Genomic DNA, 16745 nt, shown 5'->3' on the forward strand with positions numbered 1-16745 from the left:
TGGTGGTTTTGTCATTTTTGCACATTTGTGTCTGGACAGTGAGCACTTAAACCCTTGTGTTGTGTTGTGTTGTGTTCTGGTCAAATTTGACCATTGTAAAAGTTATTAAGAGGGGCGCACTGTAACATTTAAAATTTTTCACCTCATACATGGAGAGGATCTGCTCCCCCAAAAATTGACCATGGTGGGGACAATCATAAGACACAAGGCTGAGAAAAACACATCTGATAGACTGGTATGGGGACATCTGTCTTGGAATATTGTGAACATGTCAAGTGCACTTTAAGGATGATTTCCTTTGTATGCAATTAAAATATGCATGGTTATTATTGACTGGGAACACAACCGCTGTTACTCTTTGTGACTACAGTACATAAAAATTAAATGGTGTCCAAACAAATTCTTCAGAACTTTGACACAAAGTACCCTGCTGAAATAAAAAGTATACCAAGTGTCATCTGATTAAGTATTTTACGAAAAATAATCAATAACTTTGTTTTTATTTATTTTAAAGAACTTGCTTTCTAGTACATAAGATCAGATCAATGAAGCACGCAGGCCAATAAAAGCATCTGGATGTTCACAAGTGCTAATATTCACCATAACTTATTACCTCAATTAAAAATCGAACAAAAGTAGCAATTAGTATACACAGAGTGGATACGGAAAGTATTCAGACCCCTTGAAATGTTTAACTTTTTGTGTGATTGCACCCATTTGCCAAAATCAAAAAAGTTCATATTAATTCTCATTGATGTGCACTCAGCACCCCGTCTTGACAGAAAAAAATAACTGAAATGTAGAAATGTTTGCATATTTATGAAAAAAGAAAAAGTGAAATATCATATGGTCATCAGTATTCAGACCCTTGGAAAAAAACAATTAATTTAATGATGCTCCCACCATTGTAGGGACTGTATTGGGCAGTTGATGAGCAGTGCCTGGTTTTCTTCACACATACCGCTTAGAGTTAACACCAAAAAGTTCAACCTTGATCTCATCGGACCAGAGACTCTTATTTCTCATAGTCTGGGAGTCCTTCGTGTTTGTTTGTTTTTTTTTGGCAAACTCTATGCAGGCTTTCATGTGTCTTGCACTGAGAAGAGGCTTCCGTCGGGCCACTCTGACATAAAGTCCCGACTGGTGGAGGGCTGAAGTAATAGTTGACATTGTGGAACTTTCTCCCATCTCCCTACTGCATCTCTCTGGAGGTCAGCCACTATGGCTGAGCCACGGTGATCTTTGGGTTCTTCATTACCTATCTCACCAAGGCTCTTCTCCCTTCCACAATTACTCAGTTTGGCTGGACGGCCAAGTCTAGGAAGAGTTGTTGTGATCGTCCCAAACGTCTTACATCATATAAATTTGATTTCTTCTTAATTTGGGAATGTAGTTATATTGTATGTTGTTTGATTCAATAAAGTTTGTTGAAAAAAGAAACATTCGCCATCCTAAAAAATGTGTGTGCTTGTTTTTAATTTAGTTGAAGTGGAAAAGTGTTTGGTGGGCGGTGCTATGGTTAAAAGTGCTCACGAATGTCATCGTTCCGATGGCTGACTACGTCGACCTCAAACGCGCCCCATCGCTGAACGAGCCAATCGGAGAGCAGAACTGTGCACGGTGCGTGTTTTGAACTACGGAGTCAAACGGACAACTGAGAGCGAGTGCTTGAGTAGGCGATCGCCGATCAGTAGTTTCTCTCTCTGAAACGTTTTAATTTGTTATCTTCGATCGGTGGCGGTCGCAACGCTGTTAAACGATGAGAAGAAGGTATGATATTCAATTTCAAAATATGTTTGTATTGACATCAAACAAGCCGTAACAACGTTCGGCGAATGAAACACGTTCAGCGGTTTTTGGTCCAAGACACCGAACACTGAGCATTTGTTGAAATCCTCTTTCACTGGTTTAGAACAATTCGACTAATTGTTGGTAACGATGGCGTCTTAAATGTTGTAATTTTTGCAGTGAGGTACTAGCAGCAGAGTCTGTGTCATGCCTCAACAAAGCCCTGTCCCACCTGAAGGACATTTGGGAGGAGATCGGCATACCAGAAGGCCAAAGGCTACAGAGAACTAATGTTGTTAAGAAGCACATCGAGGTGAGGCAAATCTTATCGAAAATACACTCGTATACGTTGGGTTTCATTTAAGGTTACATTGTATACTGTTGTGAACACTCGCCTAAAACTCGAGGCGCACCTGCAAACGGATGAGTAAATTAGTATCTCTGCCTTTACATAATGTTCCATTTAAATGATGATTTCAGAGATATTTGTTTATTTATGTATTGTATATGTATTAATTTAGCTGGAATTGAAAACTTTGAACTGCACTAGTGAATGTTTATTCTTTTAAAAATGCATTCTGAACATTTTAATAGTTGACAGTGGTACATTAGCAGAGAAGAACTGACTGTTTCCGAGTGCATAATTTGTGAAATTTTATTTTGTATCTTTTTTGCCAGACAGCATGAATGATTAAATCAAATGTTTTCTCCAGGGCTTACTTGATATGATGATCAAAGAAGAGGAATCACTGAGGAGCAGAGTTATAAACAGCATCCAGAACTGCAAAATTGAAATGGAGAAGCTCTGTCTCGAACTTCAGATTCCTGTGTTTCAGGTAACTGTCAGTGCTGATGTGTTTCTATTAACATTGAACATGGCAACTATTTCTTACTGATACTGATACTGTTTTACAGACCGTAAACTGTGCATACCAATCCCATTATATATTGCTGTAATATTTGAATTCTGGCAATTTGTTGAACAGTGCAAACCCTAAGTTTGAACACAATCCATTCCAAGATGCTGGACCTCTGATTTAGAATTTTATAAGAACTAATAAGACGTTACTGATGGTTAACCTACCTGACTTCAGTACAGGCAGGGTGGGTACAGCTCAGTGACAGTTACAGTGCATATATATGATTTTTTTTTATTTATTTATTTTTTTTTATGGTAAATCACTTGTATAGCGCTTTTCTACCTTCGGTACTCAAATTAAAGCACTTCACAACAATGTGAAGCACTTTGAGTTGCATGGTAATGTATGAAAAGCGCCGTACAAATAAAGTTTGATTGATATTCATAAGGTGGGACCTGGGAGTCGTCTTGATGACCTTGAACAATATAAACGGGAGGGGAAATTAATGGAAATGATCTCACCCTGGGTCCAACTGCTAACATCGTAAAGACTTTAAAGGAATTGTTTTATGTCTTTTTTTTGGAAAGAAGTATTTAACCACTTAACAAATGTAAAACCAATACATTGCGTGATTGCACACTCGGTTGGTTACATTTCAGGTTCTATAGTTGTAATCACGTTGTACCTTTTTTAACCCTTGCATTGTGGAATCACACAAAAAATAACATTTCAAACAGTGAATATTTTGATTCATCTGTGTTGATTCAGGATGAGGTTGGTCTTAGCATGCTTCAGCAGGAGAAGAATCTCCGTATGCTGGTCAATGGCCTGATAAAGGAGAAGACTCACCGTATGCAACAGCTGAAGGCGCTGCTGGAGCAGGACCACGAGCTGTGTGACATCCTGTGCTCCATTCCATTCGATATCTCCCCGGATTCTGTTCCCTCGAAGGATCAACTGGAGAGCTTTCGCCAACATATTGCTCACCAGAATGCAGAGAAGGTAGGTGCACTTTAAACTTGGCCATACTCTCCGTTTCAATCACCATTAAAAGGGATGTCAACCCCAAACTTTCCTTTGCAATATGTTCTATGTGCCCCCCGCTTGTCTAAACATGGCATTCTGGTTACAATTGTTTGTGGAATATAAGTTAATAAGCAAAATCCACCTGTTTGTGTCCGTCTTGGCCATTTTGTTGCTTGCTGTCGACTGAAAATGACAAAGTTGCTTCGGGCTCAAGTAACGACCAATCATGGCTCAGCTTCAGGAAACGGGTGGTTTGTGATTGGCTGTTACCTGAGCCCCAAGCTACTGTGATTGTGTCATTTTCAGTTAACAGCATGTGACAAAATGGGATGGATAAAAACAGGTGGATTGCTGCCCAATTCATATTCCATACCCACAATATTAGAGTATCAAGTTCAGACTAGTGGGGCTGCATAGAACATATTATTGTAAAGAACATTTTTGGGTTGACTTCCCGTTGAAGACTAGGTTTTAATATGCTGTGGAATTTTTAGCCATTAGGCGGGGCAGCAAAACAGTCTGAAAAAAAGTCGTCGTTTGGGATTCTTTATATTTGAAGCTTTTGAAGACACGTCGTGCAGAACAGTCTTGTCTGTAAGAGAGCGCACTGTGAGAGAAGTGCGAAGGAAAATGGATATGGGAAGACTCTTATGCAGACAGGGATACGAGGTGACTAGACGGGAACAGGGCAAAATTGAAACACAGGTACCGTACTTCTGTGTTGAACAAATTTATCAGTCAAGATCAACTTGTTCGGGCTTCGCAGAAAATCCTCCCGTAGTAAAGTTCTTTGCTCAAAAGCAGACCTTGGTCAAAGGGACGCTAAAAAAGGACTAAATATGTACAGTATAGTGAGAGAGGATAACAGTCATGTAATGGAGCAGTCTTGATGGGACGGATGAAGTGTCCAAAACTACCAGAATGCAAATGAATTAAATTAATACACGCAATCAAATGGCATTTCTTCTGTGGTTGCCCCTCCTCTCTATTGACAGACAAATCGCTATGCTGAGTTCATGGGCCTCAAGAAGCAAATCATCTTGTACATGAATGATCTGGATCACATCCCAGAGACCAGCTTTGAGAAGGATGTTGTCTGCGAAGACGAGGACTCTTTTTGCCTCTCTCATGATAATATTACCTCACTCAAACTCCTCCTTTGTCAGGTGAGATGGGTTTTCATTTACAAGTACACTGAAATTGTGCGTACTGGAAACTGAGCCCTAAAATGAAATGCACATCTAATTAACCCATTAAGGCCTAAAGCGCATGGCTCAACAGCTCCCCAAAACCTGAGGTTGTCCTTGGTATCACCCTTGAAAACCTGGTTTTCCCAGAAATTCAGCACCTACAAAATAATTAATATCTCAGCGCATGTAGCAGACAGAAGCATAATTCCAAAAGAATTTGAGAGCTTAGACATGTGGCTTTCATACAGGCCGCGAGTTTATCTTTACTATTTCAATTGAAGAGGTAATAACAAAGAGAAAGCATTACTTTTAACTAAAAAAAATGGAGTGCTAATTACCACCCTCTTTTCTGTTACAAAGACATCGACATTGTCATTGTGTACAAACATGTATGTATATATACATAATGTTCTACTGGTTCAAAGTCCACAATCGCGTCGTCTCTATCATTGCCGTTACTCATTTCAGAGCTCCCGCGATCGTCTGCGCGTCAGCCATTATAACCGAAAGAATTCTGGAACATCCTCTGCGGGCTTACAACACCGTCACGTGCATATCCTGATGCATTTCATTGGTTAAGAGACCGAGAATTAAGTAATAAATACAAAATGATGCAACAGCGCCCCCGGCTCTAGTGGTAGAAACGCTGTTATGCCCTCCTGTCCTTAATAGGACAAAAGAGCATCCCAAATCCAATTCTTTCATCAAATTTAGAACACCTGACATGATTAGTCATTATCAGTTGTCAGTTCGGTGAGGTAATACCGAACTGAGATGAGATTCAGTCGTCATAGGCCCATATAATGTCAAAATACGCATGGTTACTGTTTTACTGTATTGCTTTGTTACCTTGGGCACTGCACTACCACACAGAAAACATTTGAAGTCTGTTCTGATCAATGGGAGTACAGTATATCAATATTCAGGGGCTTCTCGGCATAATTTCTCAGTGAACATTTCACCCATGGGACTATTAATTGATGCCGTACAGGCAGCGCACTGTTGCATTTAGTTTGCAACTTGCGCAATGTTTTGCAAATGAGCTCCCTGAATGTAGTCCAACCTGTTAATGTTAAGCCGCTTTCACCCCGTCTTCATCACAAACTGGTGCAGAGAATTCGCTAAGCCCTTCCAGACAGAAATCACCTAAGCAAGACATTGCCCTGTCCAGAGTGCGTGTTCACGCTGTTGCAACTTCATGCAGTCCGATATTTAAGTGCTTGGTGGCAGCAGTGCTGCAGTATTCCGCCTGTAATACTGGCGCAGAAAGCGCCAAGTTTGCGGGTTGTCCACAACCTCCTATCCTTACACACAGGACAGCCAGCTGGGGAAAAGTCAGTGGACAAGTCTTCTTTTAGATAGTCATCATTTCAAAGCAGATTAGTTTTTACTAGCTACCCAAAACAACCTCTGTGATAGCTGATGTAACTGCTGGCTTGCAGCTGGAGCAACACAAGGCAGAGAACGAGGCGGCCTGTGAGGCTCTTCGAGAGAAGATCCAGCAGCTGTGGGACAGGTTGCAGGTGTCCCGGGAGGAGAGAGAGGCCTTCAATGAACACATGGTCATGTCCAAGAAGCGCAACCTGAAGGCGGTGAGATGACTTGACTTGACATGTACTACCCATTTATACTCTTGTCTTTCGACTACGACTTAGTACTAGCGTTAGTTTTGGCGTTTTTATCCATGCTTTTCCATTTTCAGTTGCAAGCAGGGATAAAACATCTGGAGGAACTAAAACTGCAGAACATTCGCAATGTCACAGATGCCATCCGCTCTGAGATTGCTGTGCTCTGGGAGAAGTGCTTCTTGAGCACTGAGCAAAGGCAGGCGTTTTGCCCATATTTTAGTGGTGAGTTTATATTTCCCCAGTCAAAATAATATTAGTATTTTGGAGCATGTGTTTTTTTTGTGTGTGTGTTATTTTTTGTTGTTGTCTTTGCTAAGTGTTTTTTTGATACTTTAGAGGATTTCACTGAGGAGCTACTCAGTGTGCATGATTTTGAGATTCAGCGTTTGAAGCAGCATTATGAGGATCACAAAGAGCTTTTTGATGGTGTTCACCAGTGGGAAGAAAACTGGAGACACTTCCTGGAGTTAGATGTGAGTACACTTGAATGTTGAATAACACGCTGGGAGTAAAAAAAATAAATAAACAAAAAACAATGCAGCAACCATTTCCAAACAGCATTGTCCTACAGTCCAGCTAAAACTCATTCACTGAGCGTCACCTTACCGCAGATAAATCATATCCTGTAGTTCATTTGAGTTTAAAAATCTTTTTATTTCACTCAAGTTATAAAAACATCGTAGTTGATTAGTTGCGTTGGTATTTACATAAAAATGTGGGTTTTTTTCATTTCAGAAAAAAGCATCAGATCCATCGAGATTTACAAATAGAGGAGGGAATCTTCTCAAAGAGGAGAAACTGAGGGCTGAGCTGCATAAAACCCTGCCAAAGGTAAGAAATACCACTGCTAAAATGTTGAACACCTAATAATTAACCATATTTCTTTTAAGTTGGAAAAGAAACTAAAAACCCAGATTGATGCATGGGAAAGTGAGCAGGGCAGTGAGTTTATGGTCAATGGCCAGAAGTTTCTTCAGTACGTGACTGAACAGTGGAAGGTGCATCAAGCAGAGAAAGAGAGAGAAAAACTAGAAAGGGTAAGGATGTTAGCTTTATGCCCAACTGATTTGCTTATACATGACTTGACGTTCCTCTTCAAATGCTGAACAGCAACTGAAGAAGAGCAAGCAGACTGAGGAGGATATGCTGTATGGGACAGCAGTACAAACCCCCAAGCGCAGATTGCTGGGCAACCATACGCCAAATAAATCACGAAGGATGGTAAACCCACCGTGTGGTTTCCTTATGTGCTTCCATGGTGGTATTAACTAAGTGGTCATTTTGCCCTTTAATGCGCTAATAGTATTTTGGCCTCTCTTTCTCAGAATGCTACCTCCAGTATTTCTATGGCCACATCCAACAGCACGATGCGCTCTGCGGCCTCTGCCTACAGTGGAGTTGTCTGTCGTTCGCCGGTGCCACGCTCACCGATAACACGGCCAACGTCATCTGCCAACAAGGTTGGTGGAAAGAATGTGGATGGAATGTAATTGCGGGTAGTGGAAAACTAAAAGATGACAACAACAACAAATAAACACATTTAGATACTCAAAGTTGGTAACATTCGAACAATGTGGCTTGTTCGGGAATCACGTCTAGTATATTTTTATTTGAACTCACAATAGTTTGTGCATTCATCTGGTGGTAATTTATTCAAATTATTTGTTCCTAGGCCTGCCACGATAATTACTATACCAACTTACCGCTCAATGAGGAAAAAATGGACGGAATGTTTTTTTCGGAGTCTATAAATGGTCATTTGCATGTGTGTTTGTTTACATACGTCATCAACATTCACTCTCGCTGCTTCGTTGCCTTCTGTCAGTCAGCCAGCCCCATTGCCGCTGTGGTGGAATGGTGTCCTGTAATTCCTTCCTACCCGTCGAGGTGTCCTACCGATGCTTAGTGTGCTTGCACACGCATACTCACATCGCCGATAGTGAGGTGGGCTAGGGTTGAGTTTAGCGTTAGGATGAGGGGTAATCTAGGTGTCTAATCAGCCTCTGGCAGGATGTTTCACAGGGGTAGGACAATTTTGCAGAACAACGGCTTCCGAAACCCGTTAAATGTGTCCAATCTATTCTTCATAGGCACACGCAACTCTTTTTCTCATTTGTTAATGAGCTGCAGCAGTGTATGGTATGGCTAATAATAGCCATGATGTAGCATTTAATGCTAGCGGGTGCAACCATGCGCATTGGCTCAAAGCCAACCTTTGTGATGCTCTTTGTAGTCTTTTGCTTGTGGATGCACAAATGGTTCTGCGGACATTCGTTACACCCATCAGGAACTTAGAGATTGGTGACCAGCACCAGGTATCCATTTAAGAATAAGAATAAGAATAAGAATGCCTTTATTGATCCCACCTAACAAGTCTGTATCTGTTCAATGCTGGTGCGTCGAGGTTGCTTACAGCTCGCTTGTCACTATAAGTTTATACAAACATGTCAGTCTGTGTGCATTATATCATGTTTATTTATTTGGGCTTTTATTTAGGAGAGTATTGATTAAGTAGGAAAACAAGTTTTGTTGTGCCATGGTACCTATTTTTCATTACAAATTTCAAACTGGTCACCAGTAAAATCAAACATGTCTCAACATGATGACAGTTGCTAAAAAAATCTGGGACCAGTGCCGTCTTTAAGAAATTTATTCTGTGTGTATGTACAGAGCTGGGCATTCCACCTATATGACGGACTGGTCCGCAAATCCGCCTATGACCAACGCCCATTTTGTAGGCGATAGACAGGAAACAATAGTCGGACTAAGCTTAGTCGGAAGCCCTTAGAATACAGTGTTGTGAAAAAGTATTTGGCCTCTTATCAAATTTTTTTTTTTTTTTTGGGGCACCTTTTCCCCATTTTAATGTTTAAGGCAGGAGTGGGGAACTCCAGTTCCTCGAGAGCCATATCCTGCCCTTTTTGGATCTCTCCGTACTACAACACACCTGACTCAAATGATCAATATAGTTTCAGACTCCTACCGAGCATGCTGATGATCTGATCATTTGAATCAGGTGCGTTGTGGTAGGGAGAGATTCAAAACAAGCAGGATATGCCTCTCAAGCAACCGGAGTTCCCTACTCCTGTTTTAAGATATCATCAAACAAAAGAAAACGCTCGATTTCAGTTGTTGCTGCTGAGGGTGGGCTTACTTTGGGTTGTCATGTTTAGGGGGAAAGTATCTCTTCACGGCAAGGTAGTTTTGAGTAGTTTGTTACAACCACTCCTCAAGATGGCCAGGAGGAAGGGTCTAACATAGGTGTGAGAGTTGGAAGGGGTAAATGAAAAATTTCCCTACCAAAAGTCTGGCCATATGCAAACAAAATGGAGTGATCACCCCCGAATCCCGACTGCCCTAGTGCACACATGAAATGAATAACATGGACCGATTAATGAATTATAGAGGTTATGGCAAAAACGAATGGATAGTGGCAACAGTCAAATGCTTTTTCACAATACATAGACACATGAAGAGTTTTAAGCATGGATGAGGTACACATGCTCTCCTGACTGGAACTATAGGTGACATTGTGCTGCTGTGTCAAGGGAAAGAGTGCAATAATTGGCTGCTATTGCATTTGAGGGTTGATGGTCTCCCCTGACACAAGTATTTTTGCAAAGTAATGCTGCTGCTTGGTTAAGCTACTTGCAGACTGCTGAGCAGACGTTAGCAAGGTGAACTGTTCTCGATGAAGAGACTTCGGAAGCGTGACGGGTGCATTTTAGTTAGAAAAACAGAGAGGCTTCTGTTTCAACTAAACTCTTTTTGCACACACAAGTAGGGATGGTACTGAGCCGTGGTACTAAACTGGCTCCGAGGCTGAATTTTTAAAAGGCAGTGGTAATTTTGCCATGATCGGCAACTCTCCTGATCGCGTTAATTTCCCTTAAATGGCTCTGATTGGTCATCGCCGGCGCGAGGAATCCTCGACCTATCGTGAATCTGCCATTTTACTGCGATTACAGCAGGTTGGCCGTGAATAGGTTATTTTAAAATATGTATACTTCATGTAGGCTGCTGTGATGCAGTTCGACTGGCTTCCACATTAACTGGCTCCCAATTCCAGCTGCGGCCGTTAGGGCAATGTCAGTTCAGTAACTTTGTGTTTCCTAATCATAACCTTACTTTAACTTTATTTACGGTAATTTTACTCTTGAACTTTTCTTAATTCTAACGCCAACCTTTTTTTTTTTTTTTTTTTTTTTTTTTTTTTTTTTAGGATTAATTTTACCTCTGGTGTGTGGTGTGACAGTGTTTCAGTTGAAGATGGATGAGAATCTACATTTTAGTCCGACAAGTGTCCTCAGATGTGCTTTGTTTTAAAGAACAAAAAAAATACAAAGAAAGGGGTTGAAGCAATTTAGCAGTATTCTGACTATTATGTTCGGATAGTGTTTCCTATAAGTCTCTCCCATTGCTTCTGTTCCAGGGTCCCGCACAAAGGATTGGAGGTGGTAAACCTCCCCATCCAAAAGTGAACAACAAAGAGAATGAGACTCAGATGAAGGGAACCCCTATGAGTGGTTTGTTGCTGACCCCTGCTAGTCCGCAGTGTAACACCAGCCTTAACTCTGTTGCCAGCACATATTCAGAGTTTGTGGTAATGGACCATTTTGTCTTAATGTTTTTTCTTCCTTTTCCTTTTGCTTTCCCTCTTGCAATGATTATTTTATGTAATGTGTACAAAACTTGATTTGCCTTTTAGAGGGGCCTCGTGAATACTGAAAGTGTTCAATCAAGGTGTGTTAATTTCTTAATCCTTGAGTGACTCAGATTAATCCCTTTGAGTTAATTGCATGTCTGTCAATTAAAGCATGCTGTTTTGGTGTAAAAATTCCATTTGGCATGCTGTAGTGATACCATGCCTTAAAAATGACATACAGTTCTTACAGTATACTATACCTCAATGGTATGTTTTTGTTAAAATACAGTGTCAAGTGTGTAGCTTTTCAATTGAGAAAAATCTTGGTCAATTCATTACCTCCAATTAACCCATTAAGGCCGGGAGCGCATAACCGTGTTTCTACCACTAGTGCAGGGAGCCCTGTTGCATCTTTCGACCTTCAGAGACAGGAGAGTGTGTACGTCTTTTTTCTTTATTAATTTTTTTTATTTATTTTTATTTTTTTCAAATTCTCGGTCTCTTAGCAGATGAAATGCAGTCAGAATATATGCGTGAAAATGTCGTGAGTCCTCAAAGCATGTCCGGAATTTTTTCAAACAGTAATGACGGTTGCAGACGTTTGCGGGACCTCTGAAATAATTGTCGGTAGTGATATAGGCCCAATCCCAATACCCACAAGGTCCTCATTGAAGTGTACTGTACACATAATGAGATCATCACCAGAGGGTGCTGGAATGCACAAATGAAAAACAACTTAGGGTCTTAAACAGATTTGCTGCTGTTAATATCGTGACATGACGACGACGATATATCGTGGCAATTTTGATATTGCGATATCACGATATTGCCGATGTTATGACATCCCTAGTTACAAGTGTACAAAAATTGCAGAATTGGGCTAGCGCAGGTGACATCATCAACAATGGAAGTACGGGTTATTGTTTTGGCAATCTTGATGTTAAAGTTATATTAAAACTTCAGTAAAGAAATAGTAAAGTAAACATTTGGGGTTGGTCTCCCAGTCGATGGGGAGCTATGGCTCCATTGTTTGGACTATTTGTGCCTCCTGCATGATCTGCGGCGCATGGGCAGTTGGTCGCTAAGTACAGCAGCTACACTAGGACAAAATGCGTAGGTGACTTTAAAAACATCGATTGAAATTAATAACATATACAAATGATAAACAATGTAATAATTCGATATTTACACTTGAGCAGAATTTTTTCAGCACAAGAATTCCACCGAATGTCATCAGTTTCCTGCTATTTGCCATCAAATCCGCAATGAATTGTGGGTAATACGCTTCAGCTGAGGGGCCGTGGATGCGGGCTCATCTGAAGTGTGGAATAAGGGCGCAAAAAGGCGACAGAGCATTTCTGAGAATTGGGACACCTACACACTCGCAATCTTGACGGGAATGCGCAAATTGAGGGGCACAAGGGTCGGTATTGAAATTGGGTCATAGAAAACGCGCTTGTGGACTTTGAACAAGTGGAACCAGTCGAACAGGATGTATGGTTGACCCCCACCACCCCCCACACGACAACGTCACGTGTATATTCTGCTGCATTTCTTTGGTTAAGAGACTGAGAATTTGATTTAAAAAAAAATTTTAAATGATGTACCGGTATACGCTCTCCTGGCTTTAAAGGTAGAAAGACACAACAGCGCTCCCGGTGTGTAAGCACCTAAAGACGTCTCATGTTTTGACATAGTTCCACACAAGTGTAAAATAATGTCATCCACTGTAAAAACATGAAAACAATCAACATGATTATTTCATAGCAAGTGAGGATGTCACACAAAGTTGGGAGTTTTTACTTCTTGGACCATGAGTCCACTTTCTTAACTTGTCCTCCAGTGTTTGTTCTTGTGACTACCCGGTACTGTTCTTTTCTTGGCACCCCTTGTTGAGTTGTCCTTCTGATGTGTAATAATTGTGATGTCACTCACGCCCAGAATTAAGCCTTTTGATGCTCAATAGCTGTGTAACGCTGAGGCCTTGTCTGTTATACATTATAGTGGTTTGGAAGAATTGCTGTCATACAACCTCAGAGGCATTTGCCTTTTGAATTTATCAGTCAGTCAGCAAAAGGATCAAGCTTTATTTTCATATACAGTAGAGTAAGTGGATAGTTTAAGATTGCGCTATACTGCACATTTCTTGCATTATGTTGTTTGTGGTAGGAAACAGGGCTTGTTAATGACTTGTTTCTTTCTTGGTCCTAAATATTATCCTGCTTTTCCTTTTCAACAGCGAGACTTGTCCAAGGCTTCTAACCCCCAGATCCAGCAGCACATCCTGAACTCTACCATCACCAAACTTTGACCTCTCACCTCTGGACATGACTGCCTCCACTATACATATTTATATATTTCACTTTATTGAAATCCACAATTGTTTAGTTATTAGATCAACTTCACAATTGCAAAACGTTTTTTTTCCTTTTCCTTCCTCTTTTTGTATGTATGTTTCTGAATAGATGGCACGATATCTTTTGGTGCTATCTGCATTTAAATGTAAATGAAGTTAATTATACAGTATTTTAAATCGGTGGTTAATGAGGAGCTTTGCTGCTTCCACCAGTGCTATTAAACAGATGTTTACTTAGTCTGTCACTGTCCACAGAGAAACATAAGTTCTAGTAACGCTAACCTGTCTTTTAAATGTTGAAGAGGGGAAAAAAAAAAAATCTATGCTCATTTTTTTTTCAAGCAAATCTTTAGTTAAGTTTCTGAAGTTTGCAATCGAAAGATTACACAGTAAATGTAATATAAATATTTGCACTTTTTGTAATATATGTTCCAGTTCATTGTGTAGTTTTACACACTTCCATTTGAAATTTTGCTGTTTGCAATGTGTGTACATATGTTGTCATTTCTTTACCTACCTTTTTCTGCAAATGTTTTTTTAAGTTTAATAGGCTATTAAGATGTTAATGTGCCCTGTATGAGAGCTTTTAAATGTAAAAGAAAGGATGGTTATAATGATCTCTAAAATCCTCATCAAAATGTAAAAGATCTATCTCACTTCTCATTACATTAACAAACAGCATTTTGTGTAAGGCTTGTATTTAATCAGTCACTAAGCAAATGTTTTAAGCAAAATATAACACTTCCTCATGTGTGACTTTTTTTTTTCTTTCTTTCTACCACTGTAAAGACTTGGAAACATAGGTTTGTTTTTACTTTGCTATGCTATCTTTGATCAGGAACCACAAGGTGATACTTGAGTGAAGGGGTCGAGTTCTGTTCATTTTAATTACTTTACAATTACTGTAGTTTCTGATGTACAGGGTGATTCAAAAAGAGTAAGCCAAAGTCATTACGCCTTTATTCAGTTTTAAAGCATTGTAATGCACTGAATCGGTGGTCATTTGATAGGGGAGTTATTCAAATTTGATTGTCAAATTCAAAGTGGCGACTCCTTAGAAGTCTTAGAAGGCGTTTTGTGTGCTTGAATTTGTGAAAACAACTGCCATTGTCACGGTGCAGCTTGCTTTTAGAAATGAATTTGGCATTGTTCTGCCTCATCGAGAGATGTTTAAGATTTCTCCCTCTTCCAACACATCTGATTCGAATGATCAGGTCAGCAACCTCAGCGAAGCCTTACAATGATCTTGATCATTGGAATCTGTTGTGTTGGAAGAGGAGAGACATCCAAAACAGTCTGGATAGGGGGCACCCCTGTTTTAAAGAGTGGATGCCTGTGTACAGCAGTGGTCCCCATCCTTTTTTCTGCCACGTACCGGTTCATACAAGTCCGTACCATTCGCGGCTCTGGGCGGGTTTTTGGGCATTCGTGTGTGTGTGTGTGTGTGTGTGTGATGGGGGGCATTTATGAGAGTAAAGCTGAAATTACTTTATAGCCTTAGCAATGCGGTTCGCCACCAAGATGACGCTCTCAAGGCACTTGCATTCATTGACGAATCAGTTTTGAAGTCTGCATTGCGCATATTGCGCAGAGCGGGCTTCCTCCTGGGCATAGACTTGTGGTGAATTCTCACTGGGCCTTTTCCGCATTGCAAAGAAATCTTCCAAATATGTCTTATTTTCTTCATTTTACTAGCTTGTGCATTTAATATGAGCATTACACGACGGAGAGAACTTGACATGCATTAAGTCAGTCAGATGGATTTGACGGAGAGGATCCGGTCACTTCTTAAAATAAAATATTTTTCAGCCTCAGTGAATAAATAAACCAGAAGTACTGTAAGTTTTTTTTTTTCTCCCCTGACTTCCATTTTAAAGGTTAGGGTCTACATGTCGAGCAAGCCGTGAGCTTGTGATGCCTCAAACCACTGTCTGGCACTTGTTAAAAAGTCTATTAGCCTACGTAGTATGAAACCATACAAACTCGTCCAAGCACTTAGCCTACTAATGACGACATTCTGTGAGTAAATAGAGATGGTGGAAGATGAAACCCTCTTTTCGTGTCTAGTTTTTTTGTGACAGTCAATCACCACACTGTGCATTTGGGGAACAGATCCCCCACATGAAACAGTTGAGCCTCAGAGATCTCCCGAAAAGGTTTTCTGTGCTGTGCCTCAAGACAGGTCTATGATCCCCTTTTCTTTGAGGGAACACCGTTACAGGACAAACATATCTCGAAATTCTCCAAAACTGGCTATTCACCTTACTGCAAGGAGATTCGAATGACTTAATTTTTCAATAAGCTGGAGCACCGCCCCATTTGCCCGCTTGGCCTATCAGTTACTCGGACTTCGCCATGTGTGGCAATTTCAAATTGGTGGTTATGTTAAAAGACAAAGTTTGTTCCACAACTTCCAACAAATATCGATGACATGAAAGATGGAATCACAGTTGCAATCAACACGGTGGACCGCAGTGACATCCTGTTGCGCGTTTGGGAGGAATTCTCTGCTCTATCAATGGCCCGATGTTTTCCATGCTGCAGGTGCTGGCCACATTGAGCACTTTTTGTTAAATGAACACATGAAGGTATGTACAACAAGTGTCCAAGCTAGATTTTCTATTCTTCGTTTTGGAAATATCGCGTGAAGATTTAGGCTTATTGGTTTTTTAGGTTTTTCATTAGGCTATATGTACATGGGAAGAAGTGCGGGGAATGGGGGGAAAATGTTCAGTTTACTTTGAAACAAATTCCAATAACAAATTCAATTCACTATCAAAACGAAGGTTTACGTGAGGTGTCTTGAACCCTTTACAGCTGCCGATGCTTATATACCTGCGCTTCGCTTAAGCTTCTGGCGGAGTTCACGGGTCTTACTATTGTATTGTGTTACACTACTTAGAAAATGGCCTACGTGCTTTGGCGTTGGAGGCTACTGTACAACACACTCATATTTAGCGACGTAATTACGCGCTACTATTTAGTTAAATTCAATCAGTTAAATGCCCATTTACAGTCTTATCTGACTTTGTTGTTATCCTTTCGGCTTTCACCCCTCAGGGGTCGCCACAGCAAATCAAGTGCACGCACGATTCGCATCATTGACTTGGCAAAGCATTTTTACGGCGGATGCCCTTCCTGACGCAACCCTATCAGCAGGGCACACACACAGACACCATCACTGAGCGAGAATCGATCACCCGCACACAACTCGGGTGCGTGTACCACTACACTAACAGTGACTCTTACTAC

The 16745-nt window shown here is 40.7% G+C and overlaps 1 protein-coding gene across 3 annotated transcripts; it reads left to right on the plus strand.

Moving 5' to 3' along the window:
* The first annotated feature begins 1566 nt into the window (after positions 1-1566).
* prc1b (protein regulator of cytokinesis 1b) lies at positions 1567-14249 on the plus strand. 3 transcript variants are annotated; one of them, XM_086025451.1, is made up of 15 exons: positions 1567-1770; positions 1969-2101; positions 2502-2624; positions 3417-3650; positions 4670-4840; positions 6307-6456; positions 6567-6714; positions 6829-6965; positions 7228-7323; positions 7383-7529; positions 7603-7713; positions 7818-7952; positions 10925-11095; positions 11201-11239; positions 13377-14249. In XM_086025451.1, exons 1-15 carry the CDS (start codon positions 1760-1762, stop codon positions 13446-13448), a joined length of 1878 nt encoding a protein of 625 aa, XP_085881577.1. In that variant the 5' UTR covers positions 1567-1759; the 3' UTR covers positions 13449-14249. The 3 variants fall into 3 exon arrangements, with proteins under 3 accessions (XP_085881577.1, XP_085881575.1, XP_085881576.1); XM_086025449.1 differs by having other exon boundaries at positions 1568-1770; positions 11201-11235; XM_086025450.1 differs by lacking the exon at positions 11201-11239 and having other exon boundaries at positions 1569-1770.
* The last annotated feature ends 2496 nt before the right edge of the window (positions 14250-16745 follow it).

Source organism: Filicampus tigris, chromosome 3, assembly GCF_054856515.1.
Source record: "Filicampus tigris isolate MCC_2025a chromosome 3, RoL_Ftig_1.0, whole genome shotgun sequence".
Lineage (NCBI taxonomy): Eukaryota > Metazoa > Chordata > Actinopteri > Syngnathiformes > Syngnathidae > Filicampus > Filicampus tigris.